Below are 26444 nucleotides of genomic sequence, written 5' to 3'. Positions count from 1 at the left end.
CCCCTACTGTATAACAGTGAAAACACGGAAAGCCAGATAATTCCGTTAATGGTGGGGAAAGAGTTAAATTTCATGAATTTTTAATGAAAACGCATTAATGTGTATTAAGAAAGTAAACGGTCAATTTTGGTGATTTCATGTTGGCTTTTATTCATTAATACATTGCTTGTGCCAAAAACTCATCCGATTTGAACATGTTTATAGTAAAACATTGGCAAACCCAAAGGTTTACATTTGGTCCTCAGTTACTAAATGTGCAAACAGTGAACATCCAAGTTTACAATCTGAAACTTGAGACGAGTTTTACAGTTAAACCAAAAGCCTTGTAAAAATCACAACTCTAAACCACAGATTGCAGCCTTGAGACTTACATAAACTTCTGTTCCCCTTAAACTAAAAATAAAGATTAGCCTACTTTTGAGGAAATTAAAACAAAACCCATTAACATAAGCTCAAAGTCCTCTCAAGGTTTTCCTGAGGGCACACAAAAAGGAGACGAGGAGGATATGAGCTCCATTTTGCTTTAGAAACACCCTGAACAACAAACATTTAGGCTAAATGCTAATGCTAATACTGAAGTGTTTCCATCTGATACACAGAATCTCTGGGTGGGGATTCTTGCTCAAGAATTCACAAAAACATGTTTTGTCTTAATAAAAAAAAATTAGTATCGGACCATCCAGCGTGGAATAACATGCAATGCAATCCTGCTGTGATTCATCTGAATCCCTGATGAATATCATGACTCTCATTGCATCAAATCAGAAAACTTACTTTCACGCAAACTCAGGAATCTTCTGCTGCCTGAGGGGGAACTAGTTTAACATGATATCTGATTAAACTTCCTGGAAGTGAGCAGAAGCCTCAGGAACCTGCTATGTGGGTTTAATTCTTTGCTCATCTAGTCCAAACAAATTTAGCAGTTGAACGTCCCAAGTGCCAAGTCATGTTACTATCGTCACTAAAAGCCAAATGTTGCGCCAAAGCAACAAATTCCAGCCAATCAGAACATGTTTTGTTTAATAGAGTGCAACAGCGCCCACCCACTTTTTCAGTATTTTTTCCATTCTTTGGAAAAAACTTTGTTAAAGCGTTTTAAGCCATGAACCAAGCCAATCAGCTACGAGGTGAATCACAACATTACAAATTTGATTTAAAGCAAAAGTATTTGAAAATGAAACAAAAGTACAAAAGGTACAAGACTGTATACTTAATGGCTTTAGTGATGGAAAGATCTACAATCCCACGAAGCATTGCAAATGGCATCATCAAAACGATTGATAAATATAAGAACACTCATTTAAAAAATATTGATTAGCTATATATAAAAACAAAATATCTTGCGAATATATATATATATATATATATATATATATATATATATATATATATGTATATTCGCGGGAGTGGGTGGAGCTAAATAGCTTTTTGCACTGTAGCGATCTGATTGGTGGAATTTCCCATGATGCTGCACAGCATCATGGGTAATGTAGTTTTTCACCACGAATTCTGCTGTTAAACATGATTATTTAAAAACTAAACCGTCAATTATCAACTTCGTAGCTCACAGTGAGGTTCACTGTAACAGGCTTTAGGACCAACAAGGTTTCAGAGGGGGCAATTATACGAGCAACTCACATAAACAGAAAATTTTAAGTTAAACTTTTTTTTGGACACTTTGTTTGTTGCATTGCGCCTGGATAAGACACGGTGTCACAATGTTTTTAATGTTGATGTTTTCAAGAGATAATTGCATTTTAGCAAACTAATGCGTAAACAACTTCTGTCATATGACCAGTTTTTGCCGTCAGATTAGCGTCTGCACCTGCTAACACGAAGGTAACATCATTCACACACCTGACTCTGTGAGTATCGAATAAAAAATATTTTAAAAAGTAACAGGCAATCTAAAAGACTGATCTAACAGGCATTTAAATAAAATTCAAAACATGAAGATATACATGTATGGTTCATCAAAGGCATCTGCATTGTTGTTTTCTGGGGTTAAAAGTGACATTTTTAAGTGCAGAAGCGAGAATGTCCCGGAAAATACCTCAAAAATTCCAACTTTGGGAGTAAAAAGTGTTTGCATATCCGTCCACAGGAGTGTTGTATCTCCATTACAGTCCAGAGGTCAAAGGTCAGGCTCTAAAGGCTCTCGTACATGCGAAGGGTTCTCTCCAATTGCTGACCTACGCGCTGGTAGAAGGCGATCTGTTGGCGGAGATACGCCTGCATCATCTCTTTGAAATCCACCTCCCTGCGCTGGTGGAAGTGGTTCATCTCTGCCTGCAGGGCGAATCCCACAGTCCTGCAGCGCTTGCGAATGCCGTCTGCTTCTTCTTGGTCCATCTTCCCCTCGTCGCTCATACGCTGAGACTCTTTTACCTTTGCAAAAGCACCTGAAAAGAAGCAAAAGAGAGGTTTTAAATATGTTCAAATATATGCACTAACTACTAGTCAACCACTAGCAATGGTGCAATTTGACCTGCAGCGTAGGTAAATCTTTCCCAAAATTCAAACATAACAAGGGTTAACCTTTACATTACATCACGCTTTTTCTAACTCTTGCTCTGCATAGCAAATGCCAAAAGTATGGAAGCTTGTTTCCGCCACAGAATGAAAAATAAAAAAGGTAATTGCGACTTTTTATCTCACAATTCTGACTTTATTTCTCAGAATTGCGAGATATAAAGTCAGAATTGCGTAAAATAAAGTTGCAATTGCGTGTTATAAAGTCAGAATTTTGAGATATAAAGTCGCAATTGCGTGTTATAAAGTCAGAATTGCGTGATATATAAAGTCAGAATTGTGAGATATAAAGTCGCAATTGCGTGTTATAAAGTCAGAATTGCGTGAAGTATAAAGTCAGAATTGTGAAATATAAAGTCGCAATTGCGTGTTATAAAGTCAGAAATGTGAGATATAAAGTCGCAATTGCATGTTATAAAGTCAGAATTGTGAGATATAAACTATTCTAAGAGGAAAATAGTCAGTCTTTTTTTCCCCCATAAATTTGGACTTTATAACACGCAATTGCGACTTTAAATCACAAAATTCTGAATTATATATATCGCGCAATTCTGACTTTATAAAACGCAATTGCGACTTTATATCACGCAATTCTGACTTTATATCTCGCAATTCTGACTTTATAACACGCAATTGCGACTTTATAACATGCAATTCTGACTTTATAACACGCATTTGCGACTTTATAACATGCAATTCTGACTTTATAACACGCAATTGCGACTTTATAACATGCAAATCTGACTTTATATCTCGCAATTCTGACTTTATAACACGCAATTGCGACTTTATATCTCGCAATTCTGACTTTATAACACGCAATTGCGACTTTATAACATGCAATTCTGACTTTATAACACGCAATTGCGACTTTATAACATGCAATTCTGACTTTATATCTCGCAATTCTGACTTTATAACGCAATTGCGACTTTATATCTCGCAATTCTGACTTTATAACACGCATTTGTGACTTTATAACATGCAATTCGTCTCGGTTACGTATGTAACCCTAGTTCCCTGATAGGGAACGAGACGCTGCGTCAAACGCTGCGGGAACGCCCCTGCGTTGTGCGTCATGAAGCACGTATGGAATCAGCCCAATGGAGAGATGAAACGTCATAGGCGGGTGACGTCATCGACCAGGAAACTATAAAGCACCCCAAAAACACAAGCGCATTAGCTTCTGATAGGCTTGAAGGAAGCGCTAACGGGAGTGCCGGGAGTATGGCGGAGCGACGCAGCGTCTCGTTCCCTATCAGGGAACTAGGGTTACATACGTAACCGAGATGTTCCCTTTCAAGGGAACTTCGAGTTGCGTCAAACGCTGCGGGAACGCGAATACCCACGTCGCCATAGGACCAAATGACCGTCATGTGAGACTAGCGCACAGAGGACGAGCGCACCTGTGCCCCAGGGGTAGAGCTTAAGTCTAGGTCATAGAACTTAATAAAAGTATGCGATGAAGACCATCCAGCCGCATCACAAACATCACTCAGGGAAACCCCCGACAAAAGAGCTTTAGAAGCAGCCATACTCCTGGTAGAGTGAGCTCGGACAACCAAAGGTGAAGGCTGGCCAGCCGACTCATAAGCAAGTGAGATAGCCTCAACCACCCACTTGCTCATTCTCTGTTTAGACGCCGGACACCCTTTCCTGGGTGGCCCGAAACATACAAAAAGTTGTTCTGATTTCCTCCACAGGGCAGCTCTGTGGACATAAGCGTCTAATGCCCTAACAGGGCAGAGTGAATTAAGTTTCTCCTGGTCCGATGACATAAATGGAGGAGGACAGAAAGCCTGCAGAACCGTAGGTCTAACAATATTAGTAGGAACCTTAGGAACGTAACCTGGTCTAGGATGCAGAAAAGCTTTAACCATGCCAGGTGCAAATTCCAGGCACGAGGGTGAAACCGACAGAGCCTGCAAATCTCCGATTCTTTTTAGTGAAGAGATAGCAAGCAAAAAGATAGTCTTAAAAGTGAGAAACTTCTCGGGAACTTCTTCGATAGGTTCAAAAGGAGCTAGGGAAAGACCTTCTAATACAATGGCCAGATCCCAAGTCGGCACCCTCGTACGAACTGCTGGCCTCAGCCTCAAAGTGCCACGGAGGAAACGAGTTATAAGCGGGTGTCTCCCAAGAGAAACTCCACTGAAAGGGACGTGGTAAGCAGCTAGTGCCGCCACATACACCTTTAGTGTGGAGGGGGATAACCCTGTGGAGAAGCGCTCCTGCAGGAATTCCAGCACTGCACCCACTGGGCAGTTAACTGGGTCCTGCAGGTGTTCTCCACACCAAGAAGTGAAAAATTTCCACTTCAAGGCATAAAGCTTCCTCGTGGATGGAGCTCTGGAGTTAAGAATGGTCTCAACAACCTCGGTTGAGAGACCGGAGTCTATGAGCTGGGCCCCCTCAGAGGCCAAGCCCACAGTTTCCACAATTCTGGGCGGGGGTGAAGTATCGTGCCCCCCGCCTGGGAGAGTAGATCCCTCCTGACCGGGAGCTCCAAAGGAGAACCGTCCAGGAGAGAAATCAGGTCCGCAAACCATACTCGGGCCGGCCAGAACGGGGCTACTAGTAGTAGACCGACCCCGTCCCGGCGGACCCTCTCCAGAACTCCTGGTAACAGAGCAATCGGGGGAAAGGCGTACAGACGTGACCTCGGCCACGGCTGCACCATAGCATCCAACCCCAGGGGGGCTGGAAGAGTGATGGAGAACCACCGATGACAATGAGTGGTCTCCTTGGAAGCGAATAGGTCCACCTCGGCGCGACCGAAACTCAACCAAAGGAGCTCCACCACCTCGGGGTGGAGTCTCCATTCCCCTGGCCTCGGCCCCCGCCTCGACAGGGAGTCTGCTACCACATTCAAATACCCAGGGAGATACATTGCTCTCAGAGATAGTAGCTTCCCTTGGGACCACAGGAGGATCTGACGGGCCAACTTGTAAAGCCGGCGAGACCGCAGGCCCCCCTGATGATTTATATAAGAGACCACCGACGTGTTGTCTGATTGAACTAACACATGATGGCCTCTCAGGTCTGTTAGGAAGTGTTTCAGAGCCTGAAACACAGCCAACATCTCTAGACAATTTATGTGCCACGAAAGATGATGATCCTGCCACAGACCTTGGGCTGGGCGACCACTCATGACCGCCCCCCACCCTGTGAGGGAAGCATCCGTCGTTAGCGTTATGCGACGACAAAGAGCCCCCAGCACAGGACCTTTGGATAGGAACCAAGTTTCTCTCCACATGACCAGAGCACGAAGGCAGCGCCGCGTGACTTTGAACGTGCGGAGCGGATTTCCCCTCAGGGGAGAATCCCTTGGTCCTGAGCCACCACTGTAGCGGTCTCATGTACAACAGGCCGCAAGGTATAACGTTGGACGCTGCTGCCATCAGACCCAACAGTCTCTGAAACTGCTTGACAGTGAGTAGCTGGCCTAGCTTCACTTGTTTCACAGCTGAGAGAATCGAAGCGATGCGGGTCGGAGAGAGTCGCGCCCGCATCGATACCGAATCCCAAACGACACCCAGAAAAGTGGTCTTCTGGGAAGGAGATAATACACTTTTCTTTGCGTTCAGCCTCAACCCCAACTTTCTGATATGAGCGAGGACGACATCTCGATGCCGAACCGCCAACTGCTCGGTCTGAGCTAAAATCAACCAATCGTCGATGTAATTGAGAATACGAATGCCCTGAAGCCTCAGAGGCACTAGTGCTGCATCCATGCATTTCGTGAAAGTGCGGGGAGATAAAGCTAGGCCAAACGGAAGAACCCTGTACTGGTACGCCTCGCCCCCGAAGGCGAACCTCAGGAACTTCCTGTGTTGTGGAAGGATGGACACATGGAAGTATGCGTCCTTCAGATCTATCGTGACAAACCAGTCCTCGGACTTGATTTGAGACACGATCTGCTTGATAGTGAGCATCTTGAATTTTAGCTTCCCTACCGAGCGATTCAATATGCGCAGGTCTAAAATTGGACGCAACCCCCCATACTTCTTTGGAACGATGAAATATCGGCTGTAATAACCTGACTCCAAACTGGGAGGAGGAACCCGTTCTATAGCCTCTTTTTGAAGGAGCGTTTTCACCTCTTGTTCCAATACCAGAGCCTGCTCGGGGCCCACCACTGTGTGCAGAACCCCTCTGAATTTTGGTGGACGACACCTGAACTGGATAGCATAACCCTTTTCTACTGTCTGCAGGACCCAATGAGATATTTTTGGAAGGCTTTTCCACTCTTCCAGAAATTCTACTAAGGGTACCAGCCTCTCGAGACTGGCCTCTGGTGTAACTTGAGCAGCAGACGCAGCGCCCTGTAACGGCGCACCGGCAGGGAACAACTGGTCTGACCGCTCTGAGACCCTCCTCAGAGGGAGCGAGCGTCCCTCGGGAAAGCGCTCGCTGGGATCGTCTGTGCCCCGGCATAAAGGCGGGGTTGGCAGAACGAGCCCCTGAGGGCACCGAGGAGGAATGGGCACCGTAAAAAGAGGTGAACACCTTTCCGCCTCGGTGGGGACCACCCTCAGCATCCTGAACGGCTTGGCGTCAGGACTTCTTCTTAGCCGAAGCCTTCTTAGCCAATATAACTGTCCTCAGATCAGTTCTACTGGGAGAAGGCTTCGGCTGAGAGTGTCGCGGCTGAGCCCACTGTCCAGCAGGGGGAGCACGAGACGCGACACTCTGCCTCTGCTGCGCTCTATGTGATGAGCTCGAAGACGGCCGGGGCTGCTCCCGCCCAGCAGCCCCAGGGACATGAACTTTAAGGGGAAGAAACTTTTTAAAAGCTGCAGTTTGTTTCTTTTCTTCTTGGAATTTATCGATAACTGAATTCACAGCATCACCAAACAACCCCATGGGAGAAAGAGGAGCATCTAAAAGAAAAGCTTTTTCTCTCTCTTTAATATTAGTCTGATTTAACCACAAATGTCTTTCTGCGGCCACCAGAGCTGCCATAGAACGACCCATTAATTTGGCCGATTCTCTGGTGGCACGCAGGGATAAATCAGCAGCCTGACGCAGTTCGCGAACTACGTCAGTACTGACCTCCTCACTCTCACTCATGTCCCTTAGCAGATCAGCCTGGTATGCCTGCAAGATTGACATAGTATGCAGACATGACGCAGCCTGACCTGCTGCCGAATATGCTTTACCCACCAAAGCCGAAGTGTTTCTTAAAGGCTTGGTGGGTAATGCCGGTGCCTTAAAAGATGATGCTGCTTCGGGGGAGAGATGGCTCGCAAGCGTCTCTTCCACACGAGGCAAAGCACCATAACCATGAGCCTTGGCTCCCATAACATTAGCGTATGTTGAAGTCTGGGGACTAAACACTCTATATGACACCGGTTTTCTCCATGATTTCGACACCTCGGTGTGGAGATCATGGAAAAACGGCAGGCACCGGCGTGGAGGCTGCACACGTGACGGCAAAAATCTCTCATCCAACTTTGATTTAGAAACAGACTCCTGTCTAGTCACTGGCCATTCAATATTAAGTTTTTCAACAGCTCTTGTTAACACCTCCATAAGCTCATCACTCTCAGGAGTGTGGGGTGGCGAATCCTCCACATCTCCCTCAACACTAACAACATCAAGTTCCTCAGAACTGGATAGCTGCAGCATTGGTGCCTCAGCCCGAGCGGAAGAAACCGCAGCGCGTGCTTCCGAACCCGGGACTGAGGCACTGGATCTCACAGGTGAAGGGAGAGATAAGGCAGAGCCCGTCTCAAACCCCGCTGTGAGATCCATCTGCGATCCCCACGATAAGCGCCGCCGCTCTGCCTCGGCAGAAGCGGGACCCGAACCGCGGGGAGCGCGCACCGAACCGCTCTCCTCAAAGAGCGATCGGCGGGAGCGGAGCGTCCTTAACGGCAAACGCTCGCAATGCTCACAGTCTGCTCCCTCGAGAGCAAACTGGGCATGCTGAACTCCCAAACAAACAACACAAAGATCATGTGTATCCCCGCTCGTTAAATAACGCGAGCAGGGAGGAACACACTTTCTAAACTGCTGTTCGTCCGCCATAATCTCTCAATATATATATATATAGGGATAAATTGTTTGTGTGGTGCAGGGTATGTAAGACAGACAATATCACACAGGGACAGATTCACATGTAGCGCGACTGAAAGCACAGAAGCTAATGCGCTTGTGTTTTTGGGGTGCTTTATAGTTTCCTGGTCGATGACGTCACCCGCCTATGACGTTTCATCTCTCCATTGGGCTGATTCCATACGTGCTTCATGACGCACAACGCAGGGGCGTTCCCGCAGCGTTTGACGCAGCTCGAAGTTCCCTTGAAAGGGAACTGACTTTATAACACGCAATTCTGACTTTATATCTCGCAATTCTGACTTTATAACACGCATTTGTGACTTTATAACATGCAATTCTGACTTTATAACACGCATTTGCGACTTTATAACATGCAATTCTGACTTTATAACACGCAATTGCGACTTTATAACATGCAATTCTGACTTTATAACACGCAATTGCGACTTTATAACATACAATTCTGACTTTATAATGCAATTGCGACTTTATTTCACGCAAATCTGACTTTATATCTTGCAATTGTGAGAAATAAAGTCAGAATTGCGAGGTGTAAACTCGCAATTGCGAGAAAAAAAGTCAGAATTGTGATATAAAAAGTCGCAATTATTATTATTTATTTATTTATTTAGTGGCAGAAACAAGCTTCCATACAAAAGAGGCTCCAGTATTAGGAAAAAATACTAAATTATTTTTAAATGTTCACAGCTCAGTAAACCTCAGATCTTTTTCACTTGTCAGATAAAAGTGCCTTTTGTCCCGTATTCATTTCACGTTTCCAGCATAACCGGTTCTAATCATTCACGTCCTGTTGTGACAGAACAAAGCACTCGCACGCTCATGAGAATCCGAGATCTGAACGGAGCCGCTGAGTCACAGAACTCGCAGAGAAACACGACTGAATCTGGAGACCTGAACAGATAGACAGATCCACTAAATCATCACATCTGTAGCACAGAAGACAGAGACTGTCAGGGATTAGATATGGAGTGTGTATGATTGATCAGAGGTCAGTGTTTGACAGTGCTGTACACACCTATAATCTGACCCAGGAAGTCCAGCCCTGTGTTCTTTGTGTTTGGGATTTGATACACAGCAATATATTACTTTATTTCCCTTCAGTCCACACAGACTGACGGATTACAAACCCACTGTGAAAACACCACAAAGAACAAACGAGTACAGTCAAATGAAAGCTCAGACCGTATGCAAAGACCTTGTGTTTGCATTCCCTCACCAAACATCTAAAATAAGACAATATTTTCCCCCATAAACAAGGTTGTGGTTTGCATATTTATTTTTGGAAATCATTTCTAACCACATTGAGAGAAATGGCTGATTGTTACACTTTTTGTAGCATTTTGTCCTGAGGAATGGAAACCCATTTCCAACAGATAGGGAACATAAATCATGCTTTGGCAAATCGCTATTATGAGATAAAAAGTCACTATAATCGCATTAAAATAAATGCGAAATTATGACTGTCAGGAATATGAGATGAAAAGTAAAAATTGACATGAAATTTTGACAAAGTAATTTTGACTTTTTCTGTAATAAAGACTTGTCATAATTTTGGCTTTTATCTCATCATTTCAACTGATCTCAATTCTGAATTGTCTTGACTTCCATCACATACTTATGACTTAGTATGCCATAATTTCAACTTCATCTCAAAGTTTCCACTTTTTATCTTATAGCCTAATTTTGACTCATCTATGAAAATAAATTGAAAATAAGTCGAAAATGTTCTTAGTATATCATAATTTTGACTTTTTAAATCTCATAATTATATAAATTATGACTTAGTATGTAATAACTTTGACCAACACATAATTATGACTTAGTAATAATTTTAACTTTCTCAAAATGTATTATGAAAAATTATGACATGTTACAAATAAGAGTCAAAAACTTTCCTAGCATATCATAATTAATTGTTTTTTCTTCATATTTTCACTTTTTATCTCATAATTTAAATTTCTCAGAAATATGAATTAGTAGGTCATAATTTCAACTTTTTATCATGTGTCATAATTACGATTGACCATGTGTTTTCTTATGTGGCTAAAATGGGCTTTCATGCATGAAAAACAGTTCATACAAAAATCAAATGTCTGTTACTAATGCTGTTGTAGAAATGCGCTATTCACACACATTCATTTTCACATTTTGGATGAAAATATCCAATAACAGGGAGTTTAACAAGATAAAGCTGCCAATTTTGTCATATTTGGCTGGTCATGTGATCTCTACATTGCGACCCATATACAATATAAAATAAAACTGCTTATTAAACAGTATTATGCTACTGATATTGATCTCATATGGATGTACACCATTTAAAACTATGTATGCAAATGACATGTAAATGACCTCTGTAATGATTGGCTAATCTCTGCACACTGGCGTAGTTCAGACAAGCGTTCATTTTGCCAGACTGCCAAAACACTAAAAAGGCGTTGACATTAATGAGAGCAGTAACGTGACAAAAAGCAAAGGAAAACAACCTATTTTCCATGATGTTTTTCTAGAGGACAATGAAACAGTAGGGTGACTTTTTCACGACGGAGGGACAGAATAAGTGTCCAGCGGTACCAGGAACGGTCCAGCACTGACTCTCTATTCACTCGAACACACACAAGTCTGCAGGACTGAATTCAAAAAAGCCATGCTCAATATGACAGATGCATTACAATATCTCACATGCAAAACGCAAGATGTTACAAATTAAAGTCTGAATGTAGAATTGTAATTTATTCCTGTGATTAAAAACTGAATTTTCAGCATCAATACTCCAGTCTTATGTCACATGATCCTTCAGAAATCATTCTAATATGCTGATTTGTTGCTCAAAAAACATTTCTTATTATCAAAGTTGTGCTCACATTTCTTTCATTCCAAACATTTTGTTTTGCTCACTTTGTTCTATGATGTTCAGTAAACAAAGCTTTAAAAGAGAGTTTAATTTGATTCGTCCTCTCTAATGGACCACAGACATGCTATTACCGCACTCCGCGAATGACAGGAATTAAGTGAATTCCTCTTCTGTATTTTCCAACATGCAAATGTGTGCTAACAGAGCCATTAAAAGAGGAAGTTGTGCATCCGTAAAAAGTCTGTACATCACTTTTTGTGGTCAGTGAGTGTCTATTTATTTGTTTTCCCAATATAAACACTAGTATATATATATGGCTTCAATTTACTCTGAGGGAAAGTCTCGGGGCTTTCAGAGGGAAAACAAACTCACTTGGCACCCATTTTAGTCAGTGTCTAATCAAAAACCATACAGCTTATTGATCTACATAGTATTAACCAGGAAAATAGTGTCTTCTGAATTAAATAATACAATTTCAAGTAATTTAAATTAAGCAAAATGTCGAAGTAAACATTTCTGTTGTGCTTCCAGCTAACCAATTAACTAACATTTCCTACTCAAGTTACTTCAAGTAAACATAACAAATCATTGTAGCTCTTCATACTCTCGATATACAACATACTTGTGTTATACTTTCTTAAATTAGAAAAACCTCATTCTGATATTACAAACAACCTAATATATAATATACCACATAAGCTAGCATGATGCTAATTGCAGTCAGAAATAGGATCAGTGTATGATCTGAGCTTTCTCTCAGTCTTTGAGGTGAAACGAATGTTAACAGCACAAAGAATAACTGACCTGAAGCCTCAGAGCGGCTTTTAATGTGTCTAACAGCACCGCCGCGGAAACACAGAGGAATTTCAGACGGGAAAAAACAGTCACAGCTCAATTTATCCCAGAGCAAATTCTCAGACACCAGAAGGGGAGAAACAAACCATAAAGGTAGGCCAAAAAAATTGCACAAGCATGCTTTTCAAGCAAAACACTTGTACAAAAAGAAGTATATTAGGTTAATATAAATGTATGCTTTTCAATATTAAGTTTTGTTACTCTGCTAGGATGCCTGACATTTCATACATCCAGTACATGACCACTTTATTAGTTTTTACTGATCAAAAACTGAACAGATCATGAAAGAAATAAGGAGATATATAAGCATTTGACTGCAAAACTCAAACATTAAATGCTAAAAAAGAGCATTCAACAGGCAATTTATGATTAGCATAAGCATGATCACAAAAGTGATGCCTTAAAATCACCTTTGGAGCACTTAAAAGTAGGTCAGAAAAGTGAAATTGGTTGTCAAAAATATCTGAAGAATGTCCAAACAGTTGGTGAGATAGTATATGGAAAAAACGATCAAGACTATCAAATCAATGGGGTCCATCAACTGTTTGGTTACCCATATTCTTCAAAATATCTTCTTTAGTGTTCAGCAGAAGAAAGAAACTCGTACAGGTTTGGAACAACATGAGGGTGAGTAAATGATGACAGAATTTTTGGGTGAACGATCCCTTTAACTCCTTAAGTGTGGCTAAAGTATAACATTGTGAGTAAAATCTAAGTTAGCTCCGTGTTCTCAGCTCTGTTATTACAGCACAGGTGTGGAGCGATCATATGCAGTCTTGTGTGCCTCTCCTCTTCATCCACGCTACACTTCTTGATTATTTAAGACACATGCATGAAGTACAAATCCGGCTCACTTCCTGCAAGTTAGCCTAGAGCAGCTCAGAGTTGGAGAGGAATTCAAGGTCTTGCCCTGACATGTTATTTCTCTTTATTTCAAAGCTAAAAGCAACAAAAATGCACAACTCTGACGTGTGTGTGAGAGAGTGTGTATTACTGGCAATATTAAAATCAGACCAACACCCATAAAAGCCAAAGAGTTCATGACTACTGTACACGCGGAGCCCGAGGCCTGGAACGCCTTTTGTTTTTACTCGTATTTTTCATTCTCTCCCTATTTGCTAAGGTGGGAGATGTTAAGGAGTAAAATCCAAATTCATTTCCCACTGGTTTTGGAAGACCTAAATATTTCCATAGCCTTTAATTCGAGGAGTCGGTTGGGTTCAAGCTGACTCATCAGGTCAAGTGTCCTGGCGTCCCACGGCGGATCTGATTACGGCTCTTTGGCCGGGACGCTTAAAAGCCGAACGGAGCGTGCTAAGAGAGGGCTGTTATTATTTCCCTGGGTCATGAGTTGTTTTTCCTCAGTTCATTGGTTCTCTTTGATCTCTCCCTGTGCTGTCGTGCGGCTCACAAGAGAAACAGATGCTCAATTTTAAGATATCGCAGTCAAAACGTTAAAGACAATTAACTGTCCCCTAACTGCAGGACAAGCCCCTTTAGGATGTCCTCATTTGTTGTTTACCTACAGCAGGGAGATCAGAGGAAAAAACTAACATTTTATCAGATTTATTACTTGCTTTAATGAATGTCACTGGTCATTTTGTTTATTTATTTAAGTCTTCTTGCCACTAAAATTACATTTTCTGTTGACATAATCAATATAAATAATATAAATAAGCCCTGATATTTAGGGCTGCATCAATATGAAAATTTTGGCCGATACCGATAAATGATGTATTGGCCAATAAATCTAAATCCAAATTTTTATATAATATTTGAGAGCCTGATTACAAAATCAATATAAGTAATATAAATAAGCCCTGATATTTAGGGATGCACCTATATGAAAATTTTGTCCGATACCGATAAATGATATATAGGCCAAAAAATCTAAATCCAAATTTTTATATAATTTTTGAGAGCCTGAGAAAGTCTCACCATCCCAAGCACACAATTATGATGATCTTCTCATCATAATTTGATGTAGCTTATATGACAGACTTGCGCTACACATGTTGCACTTAACTGTATTCTCCTTTTTCAAAGTGATCCCAATCATATTTCAAGCAATTCAAAACCATCACGCACCTGACGTGTCTCAGCTGAAGAAAAAATACATTATTTATCAGCTTTAATATATCAGCCAAATTGTCTTAGCCCGATAACGATAACATTAAAAATGAACATATGTCGGCTAATAACGATATGGTGGCCGATGTATCGTGCATCCCTAACTATTGTTATATATATATAGATTACTATGAACAAATATATCATAGCCGAACATATTTCTATACAATCAAATCTCTACATAATTTTTACTATTATTACATCATAAAAAGTGTTAACCTGCAATTGTTACCCATTTCTGAACCCACAAAAACTAATTTTGTTGGTATAAATTAATGTATTTGGGTTGATTCAGAAATAATAAATAATAAAACTGAAAATATAACTAAAAACAAAAATATATTAAACACTATATACACATATAAAAAAGTTATTTATATAAAGGTATTTATATGCATATTAAAATAACTAAAATATTAATCAAACTTATAATTACATGTCAATGATACTAAATGAACACTGATTCAAGGGATTAATGAGCAAATTAAATATTGAACTTAAGTCAAACATCAATGATGATTCAACAATGAATCAACGAGTGTTGCTAAATCTGCCTGTCTGACATCAGCAGCACAATATACTAAACTCTAATCGACTTCTATTGTAGGAGGCGTGTTCTGTGTCCTTTAGTTGCCATTAGCAACTTGATTATTTAAAAACACCATTATCCATTGTACACTAAGATCCATTGTGTCTAAACATGAACAGTAATCATGTTACGACCGTTATATGGGTGTGGACGTGAAACTGGAGCAATCATACTGGCCTCCTTTCAACACACTCACACGTCGATTGTTTGCTTAGGGCGGTTGTTTGATAAGCACTAACTAATTCTACTTAAAGAGAATAATGCTACTTTAACAAACCTAAAAGGCACACTAATGATTTAGGGACTCTGAAATCACTACTACTTTCTGGGAATAAATCTATATTCCATTGATTCCAAATCATTAACCGTAAATCTGGGGTCTGGCATGTGCCTCGGTCATGTGACCCATCACGCCTTCAGCAAATTAACTCAGTAATAAAGATGATACACATTTCTGTTCTCCTCCACAATCTACTGATCTCACCACAATGAACACATCAATGCAGCATTAACCTGTTTAACAACATTAAATCCTCACTTTAATTACAGTTTGAATGCTGACAGATATCACTGAACCAGACCCGTCTCTCTCTATCACTCTTTCTGCCAACAAAGCAAGCTGCATGTTCAGTTTTGCTGGTATATCTTTTGAGGGAGAGATTTTGGAGATTGGGCCGGTCCAATTCAAAGTGTCTGGAATCATAAAGGACCTTTAAACATTAAAAAAGAGCATTGCTTATTATCTTTAAATAAATTCAAGCTGCATGACTTTATGCATTAATGAACAGATGATGATGATGATGATGAAAACAAATTAAGTGGTCAGAAAAGCATAAATATCCATTATTGATTGATTGATTGATTGATTGATTGATTGATTGATTGATTGATTGATTGATTGATTGATTGATTGATTGATTGATTGATTGATTGATTGATTGATGACCACTATACAAATACACACTGCCCGGTCAAAAAAAAAAAAGGTTGCTGTTTGGATCTAAATAGACAAATGCCTAAGCGTCTATGATTGGATCATTATCGCAGTGATTATTATGTTTCTAGCATGTTATCTGTTTGGCAACAGTTCTTCTAACCCTAATTGAAACAAAAATAATGACTTTATTTCAACTATTCATTTCCTTCTCTGTGGGCCTCGAGTCAGTTCACTAGTGTAAAAGCGTAAGCTTCTGTTGTTATACGTCACACGCATCACACACATGACCAGCGTCGGCCAATAGTGAGCCTGCGTGTGACGTAGCTCTACGCAATCATACTAAGTTAACTGACTAGAGGCCATAGAGAAGGAAATGAATAGTTGAAATAAAGTCGTTATTTTTGTTTGTTTTTGCGCACAAAAAGTATTATCGTCGCTTGATAAACTTAAGATTGAGCCACTGTAGTCACTTGGACTATTTTAACGATGTCTTTAATAACTTTTCGGGGAACAAGTGTCAATCCCTTAGAAGCCTATGGAGGACTGATCCAGCTCTCAGATTTCATCAAAAATATCTTAATTTGTGTTCCGAAGATGAACGAAGGTCTTACGGGGTTGGAACAACATGAGGGTGAGTAAATACTGAATTTTCATTTTTGGGTGACCTATCCCTTTAAGTTCCTGTTTACACCTGGTCACTTCATGCTTTCGAGATGGATTTAAATCCGATCACTGATTTGAGACGCATTTCAAATCAAAACGGGACAAGCCTAAATGCATCTGGTTGTTGAAGCCACATGTGTCAATTTTACTCCTCCCGAAATGGTAGAAAAGAAATGCGTGGGAGCGTGTTATAGGCTACAGATATGACCGTGCGTGACTGTAACAGCTGAGGATGTCTTCAGCAAGCCAAAAATTAAACTGCCGTTGCATCCTGAAGCTCAACACACAATCATCTTCATTAAAAACAGTGAGACTAAATTATCTCACCAATGCTGATGCCGCTCACTCTCCTATTGCGGTCTTTAATCTTGAAATTAGCTCATGATTAATAAAATGCAGTTCATAAATGTAGCTTTCATTGACGTGATTTGGATTTGAAGATAGGCATTTATATTTGTTTCGTTATGGCCAAGTGTAAATGGAACAGTTTTAACATATTGGACAGCTATCCGATCAGTGGAAACGCATGAACTGGCTAGGTGTAAACAGGCCCAAAGTGAGTCCAAATTTCATCCTGTAGAGTAAATACTGGCGTTTACTATGCGTCAGGAAGCCAGCATACGTTAAGTCTGAGCTCTCATGAGCGAGACATTCTTAACATCACTATGACATTCCACAGAAGGATCATAATGAAACTGGAAGCTTGTCTGAGCCACAAACTGATTGAGCTTTAATGTCTTGGACTTGAGTGCACTGATTAATCACACTATTTCCCCTCACTTCCTGTGATTTAGAGGATGCTTCCCATCAGGAGCAGGGCCATAACTTTCTCTTTCTTAACTCCCTGTAAATGTCAGATGCATCACTTTTCAGCTTTAAAATGTCTCTGCAAATCACCTGACCTGACATCATCTACAACAAAATTCACTCCAGTCCACAATGCGAGGCCCACTAACCCCTGCTCATAAATAACAACACGTGTGATTGGCTGCCTACAGGCATGATGTCACTGGGTCAGTCCAGCTGCATGTCCCACATTCGAGCAAGTCAGTAGGTTCAGAAACAAGCACACCATCAAAACTAAGGGGTATAAAAAACATTTAAAAGGTTAAGGTGATGCAATGAATGATGAATGCTGAATTTCAACACCAATGTGTAAAATACAAGTGTTCAACTCATTTATCAGCAAATATCTTTAACTCTTTCCTCGCCAGTGTTCAGCCAACGCCAGCATTTATCATCATTTTCACAAAAGTTTCATGGCCCCCAGAATATTTTGATGTATGAATATCTGAACATGCAATATTTCAAAAGAAAGAACAGACCCTCTGAAAAACTTAAGTAACTTTATGCATTACTTCTTGAATCAACATTTGAATGTGGATAAGTTTCATTTAAAAAAAAAAATTCAACATTTTGAGCAGAAAACTGGGAAAATCGTGCTTTTGTCAATAACTATATCCGGATCGATGATCAAAACACAGATGGAGTAGATCGAGTCCATCAACACCCCCAAAGCTTCACAGTCCTATAGCTCGTCCTGGGTCGACATTTCATTTAATAGCATTAGGCATTTTTGATTTATGTGCCATTTAATGTTGATGATTGTGTTATTTTACATGCATCTGCTTACATATGCTATCACTTATTTCTGCTTCTTCTTCACATGTTTTGATGAGAAGATTCAGAAATCTTACAGAAGCTGTGTAATATCGCCCCCCTACCGTACAACAGTGAAAGCAGGACATTTCCGTCAATGGCGGAGAAAGAGTTCAAAAGAATACAACCCTGAAATTAGTCTTTCTACTTTTTTTTATTTATTTTTATGAGTGTTTTTTATTTTATTTCAGTTTTAGTTAGTAAAATGAAAAATATGTTGTCTTGGCTACTAGCTGTAATAAAATAAGATTTTTTTATTTTATTTGAGTTAACATAACCACAGAAGAAAGAAACCCTGAAAGAGAGTCAGTTGTGGGTGAACTAGTGCTGTCAAATCGATTAATCGCATCTAACATGTGTATATATATATATATATATATATATATATATATAAAATTATAAATATATATGTATATACACATATATAATATAAACAAACTTTTTTGTAAGAGGCGATTAATAGCGATTTTATGTTATTTACGATTATTCACAATTAATCAATTTGACAGCACTAAGATGAACCAAGTTGAGTTTTTTTCGAACTCACTTTACCTTTCTGCAGGTGGATGATGTCTGGAAAGTTGGACAGCAGGCCCTGATACAGCGACAGTTTATCCAGCATCTGAAACAGGTCATATTTGGGCTGTTCGGCGAACATCTCCCCGATGTTCTCGTAGGTGCGGCCTGTGTGCGAGATGGCGTTGCTCAGGGCGTCCGAGCTGTAAGGAGGGTCCAGCAAGAAGGACTGGCTGATGGACTGGAATCCGTTCCCCAGCCTCTGAAACTCCTTCCGAAATCCTCCGAGGTGTTTGCGGACTAGTTCCGACGCGACGTGCGTCAACTGCATCACGCTGTCGTCCATCTTTTTGGCGAATGCCTTGAAGGTGTCAACGCGCTCCTCCACGTCCTGAAGGTCCTGATGCTCGTTGGGAATCTGGAACGTGAGCATGAAATGAGCCCCGACCATCTCGTCCTTCTCTGCCCGCCTCTTCCCGAGTTTCCACTGTTTGTCGTCTACGCACATGAGGAAGTGTTCGAAACCCTCATATTGAGACAGCACCGGGTGGCTGGTCATGTGGTCCATCCATAAAATGAGCCTCCTCTTCCTCTTATCGATGAAGTCTTCCTCGAACCGTCCCGTGGCCTGTTTTTCAGGGAGGTGCGGCACGGAAATTACCGTGAATTTGTGCAGTAGTCTGTTGTACAGCCAGTCAAAGTGCTTGTAGCGGCGGTAAACCGGCCTGGCAATGTGACTGGGGGTCACGCGGTACGAGATGTACGTCTTAATGCCTTTGAACTTCGTCTGTTTGGTGGGGTCTTCAATGGAGCAGGAGAAGGGTTGAGGGCTCTCCTTCCACTGCGGCCCCCGGGGGCCCATTTCGATGGAGTACGACTCTGCGATCTTGGCCATCATGGGAACGTCGCCAAGTACGAAGGCCTCCACACCTGAGCGCACGAAGCTGGAGAATCGGTTCAAGTTTCTGCCCACCATGCTGCCCTTCCTGTTGCTCGACATGCTGTCCTGACGCTCCATTTGTGGCTTGGTTCGGTAGTGGACGTTTGGGTTGGAATATGGACTTTGGGAATGTCCATTGGCACCCACCCCTCTCCGAGGGTCTTCATCCTCAACCACTGTTGAGGTTTCATCCCAGTCGTCCCAGTCGTCATCGTCATCACTCGGCGGGGTCGGGGTAGTTGTGTGGATGTACGACAAATCCTTACCGGGAGAGCTTCCAGGTGAACTGAGTGATTGATCCGTCAGGTTGGACCCGGATCGGCCCCGAATGATCTGCACGTACGAGGCAGGAAACAAGCCTCGCTCTCCTCGGCTGTTCTCCCCTTGTAGCCAGCCGTCCACAGAGTTCTCGTCGAAGATAACCAGCTCTTCGCTCTCCTTGATGCTTATCTCCTCCTTGTTCTCACTTTGGAAAGTGTAGAGGGCTTTGGCTCTCAGGGACATTTTTGTAACTTTTGCAAGACAGATGCAAAAACAAATGGGCCAAAAAAAAGTTCCCTTACCTCATATCAGACTGCAAATCTAAGAAAAAAAGGGCTTAGATAAATTAAAATTTAACTGAGTATGTAATACAGCACTATTTCTTAATGTATTCATAGCACTTTAATAAAACTAGTAGTTTTGAGGGTGTTGGTAAATAACATTCTTCAAGATAAAGATCTTCAAGTCTTTTTAAAGTTACTGACCACAAAGAAGGCAACGGGAATCTTAATTTTCCTCGGAAATAATATCCGATATTCTACATTTGTAGATAAAGAGTTACATGTTGGAACTCCCTGTCAGGTTGTTATTCTCCAACTTCCCTTAATTTATGTCGTTTCATTATTCCCACAAAACCAGAATCTTCAGCCGCAAAAAATAAACCCATAAATCCACAAATCCCGTCCAGCGAGAAACCGGCAAACACATTCAGTTCAGTTCAGTGCCTCATCATAACAAAAGTTTTAGCCATCTTGCATGCTATGAAAATATTTAAAAACAAACAGTTGCAAACTGTTTTGCAACTCCGGCTGAACTAAACTCCAGATGAAAACATTATACCAACATTCCGTCCCGGATAGAGATGAGAAATAAATGCATCCTTTGCATTCCGCCAACAAAAGAACAAAAACTTAATCTAAAGCATAGCAGCTATGTACAATCCCCAGATCCAAATCGCTGTACACTCAAAGCATTTCCTTCGAGATGTGATTCAACAGGCCCGTGAAGAGTTTATCATGAAGTATTTCTTTACTTTGAGCAGAAACGCAGTAACTCTTTCCATGACGTGACGATCGAACAATGAGAGTCGCGCAGTTTAGTGTGAGATTTACATTTGCGCTTGTGGCGCCGCCCGGCGGTCAAGAAAACAACTGAAGGATCTGACTGGAACAGTTTCTAGCAGACATTCTGTTTCTAGTCAACTCACACATCCGATTGAATACAGTAACTCATCTAGATAGTGTACAATCCTTTGTAGTGACAAATGCTGGCGTTATTAATGGGAATGGGAAATGAGGCAAAAAGTTGAGGGCGCAGGGCGTCCGAATCTGCCATTCAGCCACATTCAAATTTGAGGACGTTTGTTTGTTATCGGAGACATTTGTTTATAAGGAAGTATAATATTTGATATATAAAATTTCAAATGATGATTACTTTGAAATCCGCGCAGAACTCTTTATATATATATATATATATATATATATATATATATATATGTGATTGGTCCATCATAATAAAGCGTTGAGAAAACTAGCAAGAACCACGTGACTGTACCAAACGTTTCAAGTGGCGCGAGGCCAAATGGGTGTGGCTTGACGTCCAGCTCCGCCTCTGTGAACCTAGTGAAGCGCCACTCACTGGCTGTTAACATTATTGCAAGCCCTTCCTACACTAACTAATAAAAAACGTTAATTGCTGCAAAAAAAAAAAAAAAAAAAAAGAATTGCATGGAATTTTAAATTCTGGCATATAATATTGCCTTACCTTTCTCTAATATTTTTTACGATTTGTCAGCATGTGAGGAACACCGTGTACTTACAAGTAATCTGTGCGCTCCTGCCTTGTTTTTTAAGGCTATGTAGGCTATTTGTGAATTCATTCGAATCCTATCTAGTTAATTAATTAGACTTTTGCTGGGGATCTAGTTGAATAATGTAATTCGCCATACCAAATGTTGCTGAAATTATTTCTATTAATCTTGATCATCCAAAATGCACAGCTAACATAGTCAATCTTTAATAAACAACAAGATATTAATAATACAAAATTTCATTTTAGTATATTACGTCTCAGGAACACAACATTTGTTTTTCATGAGATTTTAATTTTTTTTATTACAAAACATAAAACTGCAAAACATTTTGCATAATCAACATAATCCTCGATATTATTGGAAGTCGGATCATCCCAGCAAAATGTTGTGCCTGTGTTTTCTGTTAATGTGAACCAGCAAGTTCTTTTTATTTATTTGAATGCCGCAGTGTGTGCAAGACACCCTGACTTGCTGCCGGACACGTAATCTTACTGCTGACGATGGTGCTACTGCTGTGGATGGAGGTCCTTCTGATGGAGGTTTGTCTGCTGTGGATGGAGTTACTTTTGCTGTGGATGGAGGTCCTTCTGATGGGGTTGGAGGTCCTTCTGATGGAGGTTTGTGTGCTGTGGATGGAGTTACTTTTGCTGTGGATGGAGGTTCGTCTGATGTGGTTGGAGGTATTTCTGATGGAGGTACTTTGGCTGTGGATGGAGGTGGTGCTGCTTGCGACACTGTGGGTGGAGGCTGTCTGTATGATGTATTTTTACAAGTTGTTAAATGTTTAATCAGAGCATCTCTTCTGATTAATGTTGACGTGCAGTAGCAGCAGTGAAAGTGTGGTGTTTGTCTGCAGCCTAGACCACACTTGATGATGACAAAACCTAAAATGTAGAAAGAATTAGTTTGGTTGGTGTTAGGACACAGCTGTACAGTTTAAAGAGTGATATTTAAAGACTATTTGCCAATCTGATTAAAAGCATCCCACCAACTACGACAAACAGTGGTGAATGAGTTAGATGCTGAAATTTGTATGGAAGAAGCAGCTTAAGCATGTGAAATGATAATAGTGATGCTTTACTTTGCAAGCACCACTAATTATATGTTTTTACCTTCAAATTCGAGGGAGAAACAATCAGGCCAAAACGTGAAAAACAGAAGGGTTGTTAGACTTAAACACACACTATAATTGAGCAGTATAAAGAAATTTAAATTAATTCACACACACCTTCCCGTTGAACAGCATTTCGAAAGTGATTTGTAACATGATTTTGTGCCTCGTGTAAATATTTATGCAGCATTGTACAGTAGTTACAGTGGTACATGTTGCAGCACACCGAGCATCTCTCAATGGAGAGAAGGGGATCTTGTCCTCGCCTCAGGATTGTCCGATGCATCTGTGCAGGTTAAACAAACACACAACATTTTAAATACACACACTGATCACACTTGCTAAAAGTTGTCCACCTGTGAATTGTTTTTCAAGCGCACTGTTTTGATAAATAGTAGCTAGCTCATTTAATGTGCTATCAATAGTATGAATCTATGGAAGCTTGTTTCTGCCATGGAATAAAAACATTTAAAAAAGGAAATTGTGACTTTTTATCTTGCAATTCTGATTTTTTTCCTCAGAATTTTGAGGTGTAAACTTGGAATTGCTGGGGAAAAGCCCAAATTTTGAAAAAATAAACTTAGAATTGATGTGGAAAAGCCAGAATTTTGAGATATAAACACACAATAACAAAAAGTAATTACGACTTTACTTCGCAAATCTGATTTTGATTAGATTTTCTTGCAATTGTGAGTTTATATCTTGCAATTCTTACTTTATTTTTTGCAATTCCGAGTTTATAACTCACAATTCTGACTTTTTTTTCTCACAATAGTGAGATATAAACTCGATTTTGCAAGTTATACAGTCCGAATTGATAGATATAAACTTGCAATTGCTAGAAAAAAAAATCAGAATTGTGAGAAAAAAAGTCGCAATTACCTTGTTTATTTTGTGGCAGAAAAAAGCATCCACATCATCATCTTCATTAATCCTCAATATTACTGGAAATAAAATCTTCCCAACAAAGTATTGTGCCTGTGTTTTCTGTCAATGTGAACCAGCAAGTTCCTTTTATTTATTTAAATGCCACAGTGTGTGCAAGACACACTGACTTGCTGCCGGACATGTAATCTTACTGCTGACGATGGTGCTACTGCTGTGGATGGAGGTCCTTCTGATGGAGGTTCGTCTGCTGTGGATGGAGGTACTTTTGCTGGGTATGGTGGTTCTTCTGATGGAGGTTTGTCTGCTAGTAAGGTTGAAGGTTCGTCTGCTGGGGATGGAGGAACTTTTGCTGGGGATGAAGGTCTTTCTGAAGGAGGTTTGTCTGCTACTAAGGATGGAGGTTCGTCTGCTGTGGATGGAGGTTCGTCTGCTGGGGATGGAGGTTCGTCTGCTGGGGATGGAGGTCCTTCTGATGGAGTTTTGTCTGCTGTGGATGGAGGTTTGTCTGCTAGGGATGGAGGTTCGTCTGCTGTGGATGGAGGTTTGTCTGCTGTGGATGGAGGTTTGTCTGCTAGGGATGGAGGTCCTTCTGATGGAGTTTTGTCTGCTGTGGATGGAGGTTTGTCTGCTAGGGATGGAGGTTCGTCTGCTGTGGATGGAGGTTCGTCTGCTGTGGATGGAGGTTCGTCTGCTGGGGATGGAGGTTCGTCTGCTGGGGATGGAGGTCCTTCTGATGGAGTTTTGTCTGCTGTGGATGGAGGTTTGTCTGCTAGGGATGGAGGTCCGTCTGCTGTGGATGGAGGTTTGTCTGCTGTGGATGGAGGTTTGTCTGCTGGGGATGGAGGTCCTTCTGATGGAGGTTCGTCTGCTGTGGATGGAGGTTCGTCTGCTGGGGATGGAGGTCCTTCTGATGGAGGTTTGTCTGCTGTGGATGGAGGTTCGTCTGCTGGGAATGGAGGTATTTCTGATGGAGGTACTTTGGCTGTGGATGGAGGTGGTGCTGCTTGCGACACTGTGGGTGGAGACTGTCTGTATGATGTATTTTTACAAGTTGTTAAATGTTTAATCAGAGCATCTCTTCTGATTAATGTTGACGTGCAGTAGCAGCAGTGAAAGTGTGGTGTTTGTCTGCAGCCTAGACCACACTTGATGATGACAAAACCTAAAATGTAGAAAGAATTAGTTCAATAGTCATTAGTAAAATAATACAGTTTTATACAGTTTAGTACAGCGGTCCTGTAGAGGTTTTGGGATAAACCGCCTTTAACAATGATAAAAAACTGACATAAAATAAGACAGAGATTGAGATAAAAGAACATAAGAGGAAAAAGCAACATAAAAGAATAAAATAAACGAGCCTATAACTGTAGGGCTGGGGAATATTAATCATTTGCATTATATGTTTTTACTTTCAAATTCGAGGGAGAAATAATAAGGTCAAAACGTATAAAACCGAAGGGTTGATAAACTTACGCACACAGTATAATTGAAATTTTAGAAATTTTAATTAATTCACACACACCTTCCCGTTGAACAGCATTTCGAAAGTGATTTGTAACATGATTTTGTGCCTCGTGTAAATATTTATGCAGCATTGTACAGTAGTTACAGTGGTACATGTTGCAGCACACCGAGCATCTCTCAATGGAGAGAAGGGGATCTTGTCCTCGCCTCAGGATTGTCCGATGCATCTGTGCAGGTTAAACAAACACACAACATTTTAACATCTGTCAGGAAAATATATACATAAAAACTATGATGATTTCCATGCATATCAGTCCAAATCTCTTAACAAGTGAGTGTTTGTTGTGTTGTGTTGCATCTATGTTGTGTCTATGGTATATTGCTCAAACAGTAGAGTGTTGGTGCTTGCAACGCCAATGGGTTCGATTCCCAGGGAAAGCAAGAACTGATAAGAATGTTAATGTGTACCTTGAAGTGCAATGTAAGTCTGCCAAATGCATAAGTGTCTGTGGTGTGTGGTTTGTTGTGTTGTATTGTACTGTGCTGTGTTGTACTGTCGTGTCTGTGGTGTGTCGTTGTGTTGTGTTTGTGTTGCTCGTGAGCTGCACTCACCGGCACATTATTGTCATTTTCCGGGGCCGGGGCCGGGCTCAGACTCGGGACAGTCACAGAGGTGAAACTCATGTTCGGGAGAGGAGCTGCAGCAGCGTTGACGGTGTTTACTGATAGTGGAGTTTGTGCGAAAAGAAAGAAAACAATTTGGGGAGTTTGACCACATTCTTTTTTGTCTCTTCTTTTTTCTGCCTCGCTGGGGTAGCTGCGTTTCATTATCAATCCTGACAACTTCAACTTCACTCTACTGCAAATGTTTTCGCTGAAACTACTCCGCTCTGCTGCTGTAACTTTCTCTACCTTCTTCTTCTACTTCTTCTTCTTGGAGTATTTGGCGTTTTCCGCACAATTCCGCCACCTACTGTTTCATCTCCCCATATAGATGATGGGCGCTTTCAAAACACGCTTCGTGAAGCTTCGAAACCTTCTATTATATGAAAATCTATCACATTTTATCTATTCAGATCATGATTCAGATAATAGATCCCGTTTTTAATATTTTATTTGATCAGTAATTTAATTAATAATAATATAAA

At 40.9% G+C, this 26444-nt stretch overlaps 2 protein-coding genes across 18 annotated transcripts; both read right to left on the bottom strand.

Annotated features, from left to right (window-relative positions):
* Positions 1-1708: 1708 nt before the first annotated feature.
* snx33 (sorting nexin 33) lies at positions 1709-21298 on the bottom strand. The gene is made up of 2 exons (XM_077210286.1): positions 18856-21298; positions 1709-2402 (listed from the first exon to the last, which is right to left on the bottom strand). The coding sequence occupies exons 1-2, from the start codon at positions 20261-20263 to the stop codon at positions 2149-2151; spliced, it is 1662 nt and encodes a 553-aa protein (XP_077066401.1). The 5' UTR covers positions 20264-21298; the 3' UTR covers positions 1709-2148.
* An 805-nt stretch (positions 21299-22103) lies between these two features.
* Positions 22104-26269, bottom strand: LOC143720635 (uncharacterized). 17 transcript variants are annotated; one of them, XM_077210271.1, is made up of 9 exons: positions 25909-26269; positions 25355-25523; positions 24656-24994; positions 24416-24592; positions 24254-24310; positions 24024-24208; positions 23062-23230; positions 22493-22717; positions 22104-22414 (listed from the first exon to the last, which is right to left on the bottom strand). In XM_077210271.1, the coding sequence occupies exons 1-9, from the start codon at positions 26122-26124 to the stop codon at positions 22203-22205; spliced, it is 1749 nt and encodes a 582-aa protein (XP_077066386.1). In that variant the 5' UTR covers positions 26125-26269; the 3' UTR covers positions 22104-22202. The 17 variants fall into 17 exon arrangements, with proteins under 17 accessions (XP_077066386.1, XP_077066379.1, XP_077066384.1 ...); XM_077210264.1 differs by having other exon boundaries at positions 22104-22456; positions 25909-26268; XM_077210269.1 differs by having other exon boundaries at positions 22104-22435; positions 22514-22717; positions 25909-26268.
* Between the last annotated feature and the right edge of the window lie 175 nt (positions 26270-26444).

Source organism: Siphateles boraxobius, unplaced genomic scaffold, assembly GCF_051911475.1.
Source record: "Siphateles boraxobius isolate OS27281-9 unplaced genomic scaffold, OSU_SipBor_1 65, whole genome shotgun sequence".
NCBI lineage: Eukaryota > Metazoa > Chordata > Actinopteri > Cypriniformes > Leuciscidae > Siphateles > Siphateles boraxobius.
This window is presented reverse-complemented; position numbering and strand designations above follow the sequence as displayed.

Bases quoted from the DNA above. Each gene is read 5' to 3' on its own strand.
- snx33 (XM_077210286.1), bottom strand. From the start codon at position 20,263: ATGTCCCTGAGAGCCAAAGCCCTCTACACTTTCCAAAGTGAGAACAAG. The intron at 2,403-18,855 runs GTAAAGTGAGTT...GCTTCTTTTCAG, and splicing joins CATCATCCACCTGCAGAAAG to GTGCTTTTGCAAAGGTAAAA.
- LOC143720635 (XM_077210261.1), bottom strand. From the start codon at position 26,124: ATGAAACGCAGCTACCCCAGCGAGGCAGAAAAAAGAAGAGACAAAAAA. The intron at 24,311-24,415 runs CTCCATCCCTAG...CAGCAGACAAAA, and splicing joins CAAAACTCCATCAGAAGGAC to CTCCATCAGAAGGACCTCCA. The intron at 24,209-24,253 runs CTCCATCCACAG...TAGCAGACAAAC, and splicing joins TCCATCCCCAGCAGACGAAC to CTCCTTCAGAAAGACCTTCA.